General features: G+C 37.7%; 1 protein-coding gene across 1 annotated transcript in view; it reads right to left on the bottom strand.

Moving 5' to 3' along the window:
- ANGPT1 (angiopoietin 1) overlaps nucleotides 1–17341 on the bottom strand; it is a 163119-nt gene that overhangs the window by 71862 nt on the left and 73916 nt on the right. Inside the window, exons 2-4 of the mRNA XM_069779903.1 lie at nucleotides 15065–15220; nucleotides 11902–12023; nucleotides 2859–3091 (exon numbers count right to left, since the gene is read on the bottom strand). Coding sequence (XP_069636004.1) covers nucleotides 2859–3091; nucleotides 11902–12023; nucleotides 15065–15220 — 511 coding nt within the window. The remainder of the gene's footprint in view (nucleotides 1–2858; nucleotides 3092–11901; nucleotides 12024–15064; nucleotides 15221–17341) is intronic.

Raw genomic sequence — 17341 nt, forward strand, 5'->3', positions numbered from 1 at the left:
TTTTCTCCCTACCATTAGTTATTCTGTATACTTCCATAACAGCATACCACATACCTTCTTTCCCATCTAATAGTTCTGTATGTTACTGCTCTCTCTCCTCATATGGAAATCGTTCCATGTCTCTAATTATTTCCATTGTCCTATTCCTTCCTGGACAATTTCCATTTCTGTTATATCCCTTATGAAATTAGATGACTGAGATTTACCAAAGTATAAGACAGAAAGAGTGTCACTGATTTATGTATCACATTTTGTTATTCTCTATCTCCCAATAAACACCAGTTCTCACAGTATATTTTATGTTTTGAGCATTAGTGCACAGAAATACTTGTGTAAGACTATCTAAACTTCATATTTTTGTGTGAATTTAGAGTAGCTCCAGTAGTACTTCCCAGCATGCATACTTTTCCATCTTCAACATATATTTGCACAGACTGAAGCTGGTATTAATTTTTGGTACAACCAAATGCTTTAGTATTCAGCCTTCATTAGAGTGGTCTTGTGCTCCAGGATAATATTATTATTTTAACTTAAACTGTCTGGCTCCTTTTTCAGCTGTGAATGTACTTACCAAAAATGTTGGTCAGCTAGACTTAAACAGACAGTAAGTGGAAACATTTCTGCAATTATTTCTCTTTAAATTATTCTTTTTAAATAAAAAAGATATCCAAGGAAAATTCTGAACATGTTAATACACAAAAGGTAATGAAGTTCAAAATCAAGGGTTTGAGTTAGGCTATGAAAATTATATTTATGCATTTCACTGTGCTGGGCATCTTTTATTTCCACAGTTCCTCAGAAGTAAAGGAACTGCTGAAAATTCACGTTTTCAGGCACCTGAATTTGTACCCAGGAGCCCAATTTGAAACATCCAACTCTGTAATCCTTACTCAAAGTTTTTATAAGAAGCAGCTGAGGAAACTATGTTTAGGAAAAATGTTGGTTAGTTTGTGGGGTTTGTTTTTTTCTCTTTGACTCAAATTCAAAATTGTTAGAAAATCTTTCTAACCTTAAAAAGAACTTGCAGTATATCTCTATATGAGAATAATATATCTTTCATTTTGATATTAATTTTAAAGTACTCCGGAGCTCTATTAGAACACTCTGAACACAGCTTTGCCAGGTTTCTTTGCCAAAAGACCAGAAAACATAATAAAGGATTTGCATTGCATCACAATGTTTCTCTACTGATATGAGAACAGCCTACTATGACGGATGTTATTTAATTCAAAATGCTGGGGAACTATATAACAGAGTAAGCAGAAGGGAACATTTAGAATGAACACGAGAGGGAAAAAAAGGGTTTTTTTTAAAATATTCTATCAACACAGGCCCAAGCATGCAACACTTCCAAAGGAAGAGATCTAATCCTTGTCACTGGAGCAGTTTAGATTTAAGCCACACAAGTTGCATGGGAATATATAGTAGAGAGCAAACTCACACTGCCTTGAGCTGAATAGTTTGAATGATCTAATATGTCTTCTGCCTCTTAAACAGAGTATTGAATAATGATACAGGTGACGAGGTTTTTACTGGGGGGACAGGGTTGTTGCTTGGGGTTTTTGTTTGGTTTTTTTCTTTTTGGTTTTTAGATAATTTATGGCACTTAGAGCTCTAGAATTGCAATGAGCAAATATGCTGGGCTCTTCTGACTGCTGGTACTTAACCTCACATAGACCTCTTTCCATACTCACTGAATGACTAGCACAACTCACACAGGTACAGTTTGCCTCTAAGTTTACCCTGTACCCTTTCTCAGAAGAGTTTTAATGGCTTCTTCCCAGATGGGTATTATTTTATTTCCTCAACTTTCTTTCTCCCAGTATTTTTAACCCTCTGCTTGCTATACCAGGCACAGCTGTTAATCTTTTAGTTGTTTTTCTTAGCACATGCCTTTTCTCTTATATTCTCCTTTACGTTTCTTCTTCCTTCTCTTCTGTATGACTTTGCCTTGATTTTTGTAGTTACTGATTTGTACTTTCCAGTGTCCCATTTCTGTCCTTTAAAGTGGTCTCCATTCACCCATCTCCCTTTAGTTCTGATGAAAGGAATTTCTTTCCAGAGACATTCTGCAGTGTCTGTAACATTTGAAAATTGAAATTCTACCTGAATTTCTTACTCAATCTCTGTAAGAAATCTGTTTACTAAGACAGACAGACTTGAGGAGAATTGTCTTTGAGTCTTTGTCAACCCCTTCTTTCAAAGGATGTTATTTCCATCTTTTGTGCTTGTAGTATCTCTAATGCACCCAGAAATAAACAAAATCCAGCAAGGCAGAAGGAAGAAAAATGGTCCTTTATTATAAATAAAATATTATTCAAGAGAAGAGATTCTTCTTTTGGTTGTCTACAACATCATAAGTGCCTACATCCAAGTTCATCAATGTTATAACCCATTTATATGTATAAAGTTCTGGGTTACTTTCATTTGTTTAGTACCCTGTTCTCTCCAATGATTGTAAAGGAAGTCTAGACTAAATTAGATATTGGCTTCTATAAAGTTAACATCCACAGCTGGTTGGATTACTCCCAGCAGAAGAAGACATGCTCAGAGGAACAAATCAGTATTGCTAACATGAAGTCAATGGAATTATGGCCTACATCAGCTACAGTCAAGTTATAACAACTCAATGATGTTGAATTCAGAAAATCAAATACGGCTGTTAGTACAAGGATTGGCCTCAGCACTGCCTGAACCTTATTTGATATGTGGGTTCTCATCAGCTCTTTTGTCCTCAATTATAATGTCTTTTTCTTTCTTGGAATAAGCTCATTAAGTTCTGCCTTTCCAAAAATTCAGGACTTACTTCAGAATAAATTTCCTAGTACTTCTAATGTTTTATAATGCTGCTTTCTTACCTCCTTCCTTGGAACAGAGGGTGATCAGAGTGTGAACTGTATCCATCAGTTCAAGCTGCTGTTTCTGCAGGACACTGTTATTGCTTGTTGCCTTGTTTAACTGCTTCTCTAGTTCCTGGATTATGTAGCTTTGTCGTGTGACCAAGCTTTGTAGGTTCTCTTTTTCCTCCTTCAAAGTGTCCAGCTCCTCTTTATGCCTTTCTTCCATTTCTAAAATTCTGTGCTCAAGTAAACTAAAATTAAATAAAACAGTTAGTAGATACTACTTCATTCCAACATATTTATTAATAAAGAAAACAGGACTATTTATTTTTCACCATCGTGTTCAGTACATAAATGATTCATTCTAAAAATATCACATCTACTAATTCAGCCCACTGATTATCAAGTAGCCAAATATAATTGATCTCTAAGATTCCATTTTGTGATGTTTGCTGTAGTGCTTAGAGTAAAGTGGACAAAACTGCATATCTAGTTGTTACAACCGTTCAAGTGCACGAGCATAGGGCCAGTAACACATTTGTATATAGAAGTGCAGTCAGAAAAGCCTAAGTTAGGCAAAGGAGGGAGAAGAGCAGGGCACTGAAAAGGGAAAGCTGGGAAAGGAATTGTGCACCAGATCAGTAGTATCTGTTTTCACATTAAGAATAATACTGTTTCCCCAAAAGATAAATCAGAAGTTTGCATTTTAAGGTAGGATTCCCTTGTTTTCCTTGAGTCCACATATGTATATCCCCCCTGGCCTTTTCTTGTTCCACAAAAGGCTCCTCATACAGAAAACTGTTGGACATCATACTATGCAGCCTGCTTACATCAATTTTCAGAAATAATTTTACACATGTATGGAAACACTATCGTTTCATTAATATTCTTTTTCTAGTACCCCTCTCTGTCCTGAGTCTGAAGTGTACAATTTAGAAAGACAAAAGGCATATCAGATTATATCTGGAAGAATAGAGGAGCTGTAGACATAAAGGACAGCTAGTGTCTGTCAACAGTGAACAAGAAGTTTTTTCAGGCCAGTGCTTTGATGCTGGGGTGGGAGTTTAGCAGAAAGAATTTATTAATATTAGGTAAAGAAATTAATTCAATCCCCCTGACACTTTCCATTCAGTAATTCTACTGTATACGCCAAAAGAGGTGTTTCTTATGCCTGTAAACCAACTGGTCATTACACACTTGCCAACAAACTGCTTCCTGTTCAAGTCAGTCTTAGGTTTTATTTATTTGCACTCTCCCCTCACCTTTGTTTTTACTTCTGGATAATAGATCAGTGGCAAAATGCCTGCATAATTTCAGGTCATTTAACCTAACTGAAGAATGTAATAAAATCCATATGGAGTTGTTTCCACTAGATATCACAAAGCCTTAATACGAGCTGTTACAAATGATAACAATGCAAAGATTAAATTCAGTCCCTGGATTTGCTGTACAAGCTAGAGTAATATAAAACTTTTTTTTTTTTTTTAAATAAAAGAAACCAAACAGCAAATGTCTTTTTCTGAAGTGTTATAAATGTGGGACTTACTTACAAAGATACTGAAGAAAATATACTTTGTAACATCAACATATCTAGTTCTGTGAAAACTAGAAGTATCTAGGTAAAGGGGGGGTGAGGGGGGGAGAAAAGGTGGGAAGGGAAAACACTTTTTCATGGGGTCCCAAACACCAAGGGGAACATGATACGTCATTCTAAAAGGCTCATTAATTAGTAACAAAAGCATAACAAGATTCAGTGGACTGGAATCGGATGATAGGAAGTTTCAATCTGAAACAAAGTACACATTTTGAAGCCAACGACAATAAATTATTTTAACACCTTATCAGACCTATAGCTGATTTTTTTCATCACTTGACCTCTAACATTAAATACAATGCCTTTATACTCTAGACTCACATGGATTTTTTTGCAAATATTTATGTGGAAGTCTTTGAGCTTTGTTATGCAGAAGATCAGACTAATTAGTTTTGTTAGGCAGAAGTGGTTGAAAATGTTCTGATGGAACCAGTTTTGGTCATAAAATACTGTTCAAAAAAATAACAAAAAAAAATTCTACATGAATTTTATCAGTGTTGTCTGTATTTTCACAGAAATTATTGAAATGCTCATTTTGATTCTGAATTTTAACTTTTCTGATAGACTATAACTTATATCAATGCACTTTTGATAGGAAAAAGGTGGGCGCTGGGCACAGTCTGTGATCGAATGGGTGCTAGGTGTGGCTACATCCCAGTCTGACATCTTACAGTCCATCAAAAATGTTGTGTATTGTCAATGTAAGAGAAGATGCTGTTCTTGAAGCTAGAATATTGCTTTATAGTTAAATGGTAAGCAGAGACAAAAAAAGTTCCCTTTATCTTTGTTGATATCCAAGTACAGTACATGTCATTTCCCTAATTCCACAACATCCTATCCGTACATCCACATCAAAATGATTTCCATATCTCAATGATTTCATGTAAAAGAAAGAGCCTTTGACAGCCACAATTTCTGCATTGCATTATTTGTTTGCCACTGTAGCCCTCCTAAGACCATAGCGAATGAACCCATGGTGATGACAGTCTTATTTGTAGCAACACTGGCCATGTCAAGAAAGAAGGAAGAAGCTGACAATGTTTAGAGCTTCCCAGTTTGGTGCCTACAGAGACAGACAGCAAGCATATGTTTTACGGCTTTAGTAATAATACATCCTAATATTTATGAGTGGTGTGTCAACAACATGTGGTGGAAAGATCGGAGTGTCACAGCACATGGTTCTTTTACAGTTTTCTATGTAGATTAAAAGTCCTGTTATTATAAACTGCAAAACTAAGCTATTTTAAGGAATGCATATACATTTATGCAATGATCTTTCTATATCCATAAATCTATAACAGATAAGAATAAAGTCCTGAGGATAGGACCACTCCCTGTATTCCTGGGAGAAATCCAAAACATTCATTGTGTTTTACTAAGAAGCAGTGAAAAACCTTTGGTCAAAGCTCCAAATGAACAAAAGCAAAAACTTCACATAGACTGGGGATTTCTGCACTGGCCTGTTCCAAAAAGAAGAAATCCTTAAACAGCATGAGAAAAGCTGCTCTTAAGGCCTTTGACACCAACGAGGCCAGAATTTTTCATTTGTATTGTTACGTTCATATTTATTATAGCTCATTTAAATAAAAAAAAAAAAATTGTTAGAAACTCCATCAAAAAATCTTGAAACAGGTTGAAACCCATTACAAATATATTTAGATTTTTTTTTAACAGTTGTGAGACCACTCTGTTCTCTCTTTTTCCCTTGTGACATCAGACAATTTCTAACAGACAAGTACCATGAAGAAATAATTTTGCTGAGTGCTTGGTAAAGATATTTTCTCAATTTTTTAAAGAGGCATTGTGAACACAGAGTTAAAATGACAGTATTTGTACTATGTTTCATTAATAATTATTGCTGACATAAAATATTAAAGAAAACAAAAAGAAGGCTGTCTCTATACCAATTAGTCCAACAATCTGTAAAGGTTGACTGAAATTGTTATATAACATTCTTTTATAACACTTTCCAGTAAAATGTTATGGGCATGATGTATCGACTGGCTTTTTTACAGTAAGTTTACCATATACATTTCCTATACATTTGAAATTCCTGTACATTTGCTATATGTTTGTAATTTCTATATGTTTGAAAACATTACTGACCCAGACAGATGAAGCAGTCATGGGAACTACAATACTCACAATAAAAAAAATTCACCATTTACTAGAAGCATCATATGTATACATATATATATATAATCATACACATACACATATGTGTGTGTATGATTTATAATTGTAGCCTTCAATCTGGGGAAACAAATCAGGCATTTAGAGAACAGAATGAAGTTGTGAAGAAACAAATGTTGTTGTTAGCATGGATAAACACCAGTATTATCGGTTGGACAATGACTCTTTGGAGTCATTATCTAGAAGTCAGTTAAATTAAAACCAAACACACACAACTCAAACACAGACAAACTTAATTTTCCTAAAGGTTAACCATGTCTTAATATCGAACCTACGGATCTTGGCGAGGCTAGGAATCTATTTTCAACCAGACAAATTATTTGTTAACTTTGTCACGATATAAGCCAGTGGGATGCCTTGGTGCAACTGTGCTGTGTCCAGCTGATTCAGAAAAAGCCCTCTGATAACACTGGAGAGGGTAGAAGACCCATACGGGAGTCAAAGAATGGCTTCCAGTGAAAGCTGTTGTCATTTTGAAAGGTGATGAAGTAGAACATATAGAAAGCACTCTGGTAGCTCTCTGGGGAGGAAGGAAAGTCTGGTTTAGACAATCTGCCTTATAAGGTAGGTAGTTTATTCACTAATCCATTCCAGACCACAGCAGTTTAAGAGGGTTTTTTATCTTTGTTTTCAGAGGCCTCAGTTTAGACACATGAGAACAGGATATAGACCAGATCTTAGAGATGGACATCTTTTGTATTAAAATAATCCTTAAAAAAATCTGGATTTATTAAAAATACAGATAAAAACATTTACTTTGTTGAGCTATTCAATAAATAAAGACAAGTAGCGTCACACTAGCAAAAAATTCTTTGGCTGTATACATGTGGTTTTCTTGTATTATGTATGTATGGGAAGACAAACAGGTAGAGGATTTAAATGCTTACTTTGGAGTACAAGAATGGCATTTTCTCATTAAGACAGCTTCTTTGTACTTGGTTTTACGTGAGTGAAATTTCCCATATATTGTTAGCTGCTGACCATTCATACTTTGGTGGTCTGATATTGTCTGATCAGTTTAAGGAAATATAAAAATATGTCCCCATATTTCTTAAGGCCAGTAAAATAACTGGTCCCTAAGCATCAGTAAGCTTATTTTTTATACCAGTGAAAAGATAATTCCATTGAAATCACAAAAGTAAAATGAAAAATCTGGATTTATCTTTTTAGTATGTACGAGACCTGCAAATAAAACTCATTAGACATATTGTGTTTCCTCATCTTTCACACGGACAGATGGAAATTCAGGAATCATTCTTGAGTCCTCGCTTTTCATAGGATGCAACAATTCTTGTACTGAATGTGTTAATGTAGTTTGATTGTCTGCAAATTCAAGTAGGATTTTATGTTTAAATTTCACTTCCACTATTTATTGCTGGAAGATCCAGAATTCCATTATATTTTTCCTCATTCATTTCATTTGAGTAAATAAAAGGTTATTTTCACATTTGCATATTGAAACAAATGGCACACAATAAGTTAAATGCAGCTGGTACACTCTGGAGAAAAAAAGGGGGCTCATAAAGGCAGTTAAGCAAGGAAATCTTTCAAGGATAAATCAAAATAGTTTTTAGAAAGCTCTTGTGGGAGAAAAAACGGCAATGGAAGAAACTACCATTTACATTATAGTGGGTGGAAACCCACAAAACTAAATTATTTATGGCATGAGAGCACTCTATAGAAACATAATTCTGGGGCAAATGTGACTCTACTTATGCCATGGAACATCTTTCACTTCAGTGGGATAAAAAGAAAAAATTGGCCAGTCTTCCCAGGACAGGCAGGAAGTAGAGAAGGGCCAAGAATAGATATATTTCTAGTCTAAAGAACATGCATTGGTCCCCTGTTGATATGCAGTGTTCATTTTATTTGAGGATAATATACAAGTTGCTGTAGTACATCAACCATCAGTTATTATTACTATAAGATTTTGCATTACGTTCATCCAAAATACAATTCTTTGAAAGTGATTAAGGTCATTATTTTTATTTTACATAGAGGAAATTTTAGCACAGAGAAAGAACTTATCTGCCCACAGTACACCATCTGTTTTGATTATTTTTGCTATTGTAATAGTTCCTACACTGGTTCCTACTGTGGTGTACACCTACTGCAAAAGAAAGGCCCTTTCCAAAAAAGCTTTCAGTCCACATAGGCAACATGGATAAAAGGAATTTTCTCTATTTTATTGATCTGAAAGTGATAAGGAGAAGGATGAAGGCATTTTAACTGCAAATAGGTACTGAATGTAGCCTCATGGTAACCTATAAGTACGGTTTAAAGTTAAGCAAGCCAAAATCATTGGCATGTCAAGAAATATAGTATCTGCTGAGATCACCAAGATTTGTCCCATAGTGAACTTGACACACACATAATTGATTTCAGGATCAGGACCTACAAGGCCAGAACTATGCAGTTCTTTGTTAGGAGTAGATGATGATACAGGAACTGATGATCCATATTTTAGTGTAATCATAACATTGCCCTCTACCTAATTTTACCACTCCCAAGGAGAGAGTAACGGAACCTGGACAGTGTATGCCAGGTTCTCGCTTCATTAGAAGATGAAACTCCATGTGCTTTTTCATTTATCCACATACAACTATACTTCTGAGAGAAACAATTGGGTATAAAGTGTGCTTTTTAACATACCCCTCCCTTTCTTCTGAAAAAACAAGGCAGATCCTTTTGTCATGTCAGATCATTTCATCATAATGTCAGCCAAGTCAAAGGTCAACTTAAGTAAAACTTATTTGTTTACTGACGTGAAGGTTTCACACCCTGACACATAGCTAAGATAAATAAATAAATTGAGATTAATAAGTACACAAGACTCAGTCTCTTAAGTAGCCAATAAAGCTTTGTTGCTAACCATATTGCAGCAGATAAAAATGCAAGTATTTATATACTTAACTAATGCTTGGTTTAATCCCAGATTGAAATAGGTTTGTAAAATATGTAGAACAAACTGCCTCCTCCACATGCCTACTCTCTCCGTGGACTAGAGGGAGAGCCCCCAGACACAGTTTAGGTGAATAACTTCATTTTGAGATGGCTGAAGTCAAAGTTAATCCCACACTAATTCATTCATATTTCCAATTGGTCAAGGGAAATCTGTGGAGTTCAAGAGTTTCAGTGTAATCCAACTTCTCCAGAATAACATCTGCTGGAATTACTGGTTATAAACAGTTGCTAGATTAAATACATTAAATTGGTTTTCGTAACCAGTAGCAATAATGGCATATTATTTGACCAGCTTTGCAACTGGTCACATTTAGCAAACACAGTTCTCTGTAACAATATTTTCTAGTTTTCATCATTATCTGTTTTTTTGCCTTCTTTTCGCAGTAGCTCCTTGCCTATTGTGGTGTTAGTCTTCCTCATGTGTAATCCTGGGCAAGTTCTTCCTGCCTCAGCTGCCGATTCCTGTGCACCAGCACCGGAGTCATGCTGCCCTTTTTGGCAAACTGTCTGATCTCACTTTAAACAGTCCACTAAAGCTTGTGCAGGATGCTTCAGTAACTACCTCACTTTTAAAGCTGTTTGCCTTATTCCAATGTCAAATGTAGATACAGAAAATAGAAACCTTAGGGCTAGTCAGGCTTACCTCACAGTTGTTCTTTCTAGAAGGGAGCTGAGAGTGAAGCTGCAGAGTAAAAGCGCTCTCTGTCCTCCCTGCTTAAACCTGGCTGTTACAGAGGCAGGAATGTGAGCCTTAGGTCTCTAGAAGGGCAGCCAAGAAGGAAAAGGCTTTACCCACTGCACTGAGTGCAGATGCCCAGGTACGGGCAGTGGGGGCTGCAGGGGCGGCCTCTGTGAGGAGAGGCCGCAGCTGCCCTGTGCCGGGCACAGCCGGTTCCGGCCGGTTCCAACCGACCTCAACAGACCCACCGCAGGGCAATGGCTGAGCCTGTCAGCCAGGGTGGTGGTGCCTCCGTGACAAGGTATTTCAGAAAGGGTAAAACCACCACATGACAGTGTGACGAGTAAGGGAAAAAAGTGAGAGAAACTATGCTGTAGACACCAAGGACAGAGAAGAAGGAGGGAAGGAGGCACCAGAGCAGAGATTCCCCTGCAGCCCATGGGAGAGACCATGGTGGAGCAGATATTTCCTATGGACGACCCCACACTGGAGCAGGTGGAGACGACCAGAAGGAAGATGTAGCCTATGGAGAGCCCACGCTGGAGCAATCCTATCCTGAAGGACTGCAGCCCATGGGAAAGAACCACACTGGAGAAAGAAAGTGGTGTGAACTAACACCACAACCCCCGTTCCTCATCCCCCTGCACTGCTCAGGGAGGGGGGGAGGTAGAAGAGTCAGGAGTGAAGTTGAGCCTGGGAGAAGGGGAGCTAGGGGGGAAAAGTCTTTTTTGTTTTGTTTATGTTTCTCACTACCCTACACTGTTATTAATTGGCAATAAATGAGGCGCTTTTTTGCCCATGACAGTAACTGGTAAGTGATCTCCCTGTCTTTATCTCAGCCACAGTCTTTCCTTATATTTTCTCCCTCTGCCCTGTCGATGAGGGGAGCGAGAGAGCAGCTGGGTGGGCATCTGGCAGCTGGACAAGGTCAACCCACCACACATGCTCTCTGAAAGACTGGATTGCTAAATCCAGTGACTTCAGGTACTGAGTCCCTCACAGAGAGAGGAGCTTCTGTGTAGCACAGAAAGGGACAACACTGGAACTTCTTCTTGACTGTCACTTCACTGCTTAAAAAGTTACATGCTAATAAACAATTTTTCTTCAATTTCAGCATAAAACCCAAATGTTTACTGTTCACTTATTCTTTAAATGGAGCATGGCTCCAAGTATGCTATATACAACTGAGTCCAAGGGGAGAGAGAGAGATCCTTCTACATGTTAGATCATTGTATCCATTAAAATTAGAAAGATGAACTGCTGAAGATTTTCTGTTTCTTATGCACTTTAAGGTAGTTGATAATCTCATAATTTATTATTAATATTTTTCCACTTGAAAGTGCTCATACAAGTTATCCCTATGCTTTTCAGTAGCAGGAACTATGACTAAGCTGTCATGAAGCAAACTGAGATGTAAACTTACAGTGCACACAAAAAGTGGTAAAAATCAACTTACATTTATCCTACAGGAGCTAACACAGTGTAAGGTCACACCCTAGCTCTTTTAGCCATTTCATAAATATTACCTGTATTTGCTTTTTCCATTTCATCAGTTGCTTAGAACAAAGTATGCATAGACCACTTTGTGATGAACAGAGAAAGAGCGTAAGAGACCAACTACTCATTCTTACCTGTTTTTCTCATGAATTTTCAGGATTTCGTGTGTCTGTTGTAGAAGCTGTTTTTCTAGCTTGTACGTTGACAGTGAATTTTCCAGTAGCTGAATTTCAAGTCTGGATGTTTGATTTAGCACCTTAAGGATAAATTAAGAACATTAATGTTTATATTGTCCTGGTTATGTTGTTATAGCAACATAATACAACCATTTCATTCTGGTTTGATGATTTGTCAAAAATTGTTTCTAAACCCTTTTTTAACCTCAGCTGCTCAGCTGGTGCAAATGAACTCAATCAAGTTACATTGATATGTACCAGCTGATATTCTGGCACCCTGTTTACTGTAGAATAATACTAGGCCGGCAGAAAAAGGAAAGGTGACTGCCAAATAAGCTTCATTTCAGTGGAAAGAACAAGAGGCATGCCTCAAACATGCATTCCTACAAAGCATGCTTAAACCAGAAGAGTGCAAGAGTACTTGGACTGAAGCCAAAGTGTTGCATCCTCTGTTTTGTAAGTAAAGCTCCTACTTTAGCTGTCCCCTGAGTTCTCTTTTTTTTGCAGTGTTGGCAGAAGTCTGGTGTCTGCTTATGTTATCACTACTTGCACTCTTACACAGTTTTTTAAGATGAAGGCTGTGATCCTAAACATTGCTTTATGAAGTTGTCTTTCACTTTAGTGGTGGTCTGTATCAATAGCACAAGATTTTAATAAGTACATCACACTGAAAGAAGCCTTTTAACTAGACGAAAGAGAATAGCTTCTAACAAAAAATAGTTCAAAAGTGGAAATAACAGAATGCTTTTAAGAATGAAAGCAATAATGTTAATTAACGTTAGTAGATTTTGTTGGGATATTGTTGTTCATTACATAGAGTCTGAAGGAGTGTTTTTTGTAGATATGTGTGCACACACCAGCTGAGATGCAACCACTTCTGGAACTGAAAATGATGCCTCTCTAATGGAACTTACCCGACCTTTCTTGGAAGGACATTTATCAGTATCATCATAGGATTACATGGTAACATTTTCTCATGCATGCCTGATAGGAATTTGTTACAGAACATAAAGCAAAGAGAATGGCTCTCGAACTCAATCCAGTGCCTTATTTTTGTTTGAAATTGTTTCATTCTCAGAGCAACTTGAGTTGCCCTTTTTAAGGGTACAGAGGTTGAAAAAATTGGAAATGATCAGTATGCAGCTGTTACGTTTTTCAAGATGGATACATACGGAAGTGCCAGGAGGCATCACCACGGTTTCAGAAGCACCTGGCAGAAATTGAAGGTGTATTAGAAAGGTTGGCAAGGGGTAAGAAGACAGGAAAGCATCAACAGATTTCCAAAGAGGATACATCTGTGGAGCAGCCTACAAAACATCAGTAGAGCTTCAGGTAGACAAGAAAGCCTAAAGGGAATCAGTGGGATTTTGGATGGATCAGGGATTGGGAGACGTCAGTAAGATTTTAAGGAGGTGGAGGCTCTATCTTCAGTCCTTCAGACTCCTCCTTACCCTGGTATGAGTACTTTTTATTACAGGCATGGGATCCTGGCCTCCCTTTGCCCTCCTTGTATCCTACAGACCTTCATCTCTCTGCCATGAAGCTGGCTACCTCCATCACTGCCAGAGAAGTCTCTTTTGACTTTCTTGAGCCACCTGCACCACTCTTTTCTGATTGAGGGTAGAACCAGGGACTACAGGGACTTTCTCATACTGCTGAAAGAGGGGAGGTGGGAAAAGCCACCACTGAGCTGAAAGTCAGAGGAAGTACTGTGACAAGGAAGAAACACTCCCATTGATATCTTGAACAACTCAAATTCTTCAGCAATAGGTATAGAAGGAGGAAGTTATCTGCTTCTTCACACAGTTACCAGTGGTATCTCTACTTTAAAGTGGTTCCTCAAAGTGAGACAGAGGCAATGCACATTTTGTTCCTTACCTGCTTAAAGGAGGAAACTGTGAATGAGTACTCAACACTTACACCTAGGTAGGTCTTTTGGGATACAAGAAGAGTTCCTACACCTCCTTTTTCTTTACTGAACATAGGATACTACAGTCCATAGGTCTTCATCTTTTATGTTTCCATTTAGATAGTCTGCTGATACCGAATTAAAGATTTTCCCCAACATTTTCTTAAGTCAATATACTATGTTTTAGAAACTGTGGTCATTTGAGATCACAACATTTACAAGTGAATGTTGACCTATTAACCAAGATGTAGAAAAAAAGGTCCAAAGAACCCTTGTAAGACAGTGTATCTGTCTTTCATAATTACTGTTGTTTCTCAGTGTAATGTGATTATGTAAAAACTTGGTAATGGTATCATAGACATGAGTGAGGACATGAGAACAGAAAATATGGTCTTTCAAGAAGTACTTATGCTACTAGAACAAACTAAATAAATGCAATACTTGAATTCCACTGTTCTAAATGAACAGTGAATGCAGTGAAGCTGGTAATACACCACATGCTAGAAGATCAGGAGGAAGTCAGCAAAAATAAGGAAAACAAATAGGCATCTTAAACTGATAAAAGAATTCAAAAGGCAAAAAGTAGTACGTATCTTTGCAATAAGACCAGTATGAAATTGTACTCTGTGTTATGACAGTGATACTCTTGTCACTTCAATCACAACAGTGATTTCAGTGCTAGGAATCATATGGAGATGGCTTTTTAAATTCATGTGATGTTAAACAATTTTACAGTAATAACAAATACACAGTGTTTTATAAAGAAGCTGATGTTTGTCCTTCTCTTTTTGCTATGTTTCAAATAGCTGGAAACATATTACAGAAAATAAACAAACTTTCTTGTAATAGTAAAGAGGCAAACAACAATGGAGATCAAAGGCTCTGTTTTAGCCTAAAATTAATTATTTAGCTTGACACTTGTATCATTCACAGTTGGTAGCTGGTCTGTTTGAAGTCAAATGCTGATTTAGTTTCCTGGACAGTCCTGCCTGCCTTGCATGCACGCAGCTAAACATACTAACCAAATGAAATCGAAAGAAAGACACATAACAAGGGTCAGTCATCACCGCTGTTGGTACCAAGAAACAGAGTGTGTATGTTTCTTGGAGCCCTGTGTTGAAAAGTTTTGTGTGGTGATGCATTAGAAAAGAAAGAGGATGCAAAAAGTTCTCTGCAATTAACAGCTTTTAGAAAACCACTCTGGGAACATACCTGGGTTTCAACATCCGTGAGTTTTCTCGTTTGCTCTGCTGTCTGGCTGAGGAGGCTGGTCCCTATCTCGAGCATGGTGGCGGTGTGGTTCTGCACAGCATTCTGCTGCAGCTGCACCATCTCCGATTTCATGTTTTCCACAATGTAGCTCTCAAGCTGTGAAAGAGAAAAGATTGTAGCTGTGGTATTTTTACCTGTTTAGGCATTCTGGTGACATAAGGGTGCATAGCTGGCATTCTTACAAAAAGGGAAAATTTCAACATTTTCGGGGGGAGCCCAAGTCTCAGTTGAGTGTGTGACTGTTGGGGTAGGGACCTGACTATCTGGGTAGCCCCTTCCAGACACAGAGTCCCAATGTTTTTCCAGGTATCACAGCCTGCTGTCATGAGCTGGAGCAGGACCTGCCTGCCTCCATCTGTGTCAAGGCTGCAGTGAGTATTTGTGGTAGAAATGTCATGGCAGCTCCAAAATGAACCCCTAAAAGAACAAAGCACACTACAGGGAAACGCCAGGTTCTACTTGTACATTTTAACTTACATGTGAGTCCCTTCCTGGAATAGATCCTACCATATCCTACCTCCCCTGGATTGTTCCTATCTCACAGTCATTCAGCAATACGATTTTTTTACTGGGTTAGATACCCACAAAGAGTTTCACAAACTTGGCAATGAACGCAGCTTAGTTTAGCTGTGACCAAAATATTGTAAAGGAATGGAGACACTGTCATGGCAATAAAGGAAAGGAGTTGACCAAAACACATAGAAAGCTGCTTTGCTCCTTTGCTTTTGTTGTCTTGATGTTGTTTGCAGTCTGTTGAACTGAATCTGAGTTAGCACCCTCTAAATAAACAGGGCACCCCAGAGAGAGTGGCACTTTTTGTTTTTGTTTGGGTTAGTTAACACAGGCAGGGTCATTCCCTTCTAGCTACCTAGGTCCTCACCCTGCCACAGCAGATGAGAAACCCAGGACTAGCCTACAATATGACGAGATTGTTTCTTACTTATACAAGCATTGTCCTGGCATCTTGCTTGATGTGCTCCATAAAGTATTAACATAAAAAAAGGTCGCCCAGAACATTGTTTTCAATACCTTCTACTGAAATCAGCTGGAGTCCAGCCAATTTACACCCAGTGAAGATTTGGTCCTCAGTTTCGTATTGTGGCTGATCATGTTTTTTATGGTTAGGTGATTCCACACTTAAGCAACCACTGTTTTACCTAATAATTTTAATTACGTTGGACTGCTTCTGCAGCAGTAAGCATATTTCATTGTGAAAGGTACGCTGCACAACTGAACAGTAAGAACCAGGTGGAGTTGATTTAAAGACTGAAGAAAGGAGCAGGAGTCAGATATACAGTGTGATTAATAAGAAGGTCTGCTTTCATCTTATCTATAAGCATACTTGTGCTTAGGGATAACTACTGTTAGATGTTCTGATGAGCCACATTAGCTGAGCTCACAAAAGATTTATTACAAATTTGATCATTTATGTGCACCTCCTATTGGTTTTTATAAACATTTTTACAAAGAAAGAACACTGTCACAATGTAAAATATTTTCTGCATAAGACAGTTGTTGGTGGTTTGTTTATTTGTTTACTCCAGTTTGGAGAAGCACTTCGTAACCATGATGGTCAAAACCAAAGGGGATGTCCTACAGTTTCAGACAACAAAAATGCTTGCTTGAATTGCCAGGTAACCACTGTGGGCTGGAAACCTGCAGTGTTTTAAGTGGTGGGGAAAATTTATTATTGAATACTCTGATAAGTTTTAAAATCAGATTTAACAGCCAAGGAAAACTATGTATTGCAAAATAATGTCTGCAAGGGATGACACCATTTTCCTCTCCCAGTGTAAGTTTACTGCTCTGTTTTAGTTTATTACTGTGAGGTAAGTGTTACAGATATTAAGCTACTTCAAGGGAGAATTTGCAGATCCATCCCATTTCTACACCATGCTTTTATGTTCAGAAGTATTTTGCCTGTATATCTTTTTCACATCATATAATGTATTTTTAGCCACCCTTTGCTTCTTGTTTTCTAACCAGTAATTTATTTTTTTTTCCGAAATATCCTCTGCTTGCACATAATCCCTGTGAAAGAACCCCACAAACTGGATGGTTGTCCTTCTCCACATTCTGGGTCAGATACTGGAACACCTGAACAAGAAATTCAAATTTCTCCCACAGCTTTCACCTCCTAATGAAACACAGGGCTCTCAAGCCATGGTACTGCCTGTGATGGAGTACCAATGCATATATTTCCTCAAATCCAATTTC

This window comes from Haliaeetus albicilla, chromosome 3 (genome assembly GCF_947461875.1).
Source record: "Haliaeetus albicilla chromosome 3, bHalAlb1.1, whole genome shotgun sequence".
Lineage (NCBI taxonomy): Eukaryota > Metazoa > Chordata > Aves > Accipitriformes > Accipitridae > Haliaeetus > Haliaeetus albicilla.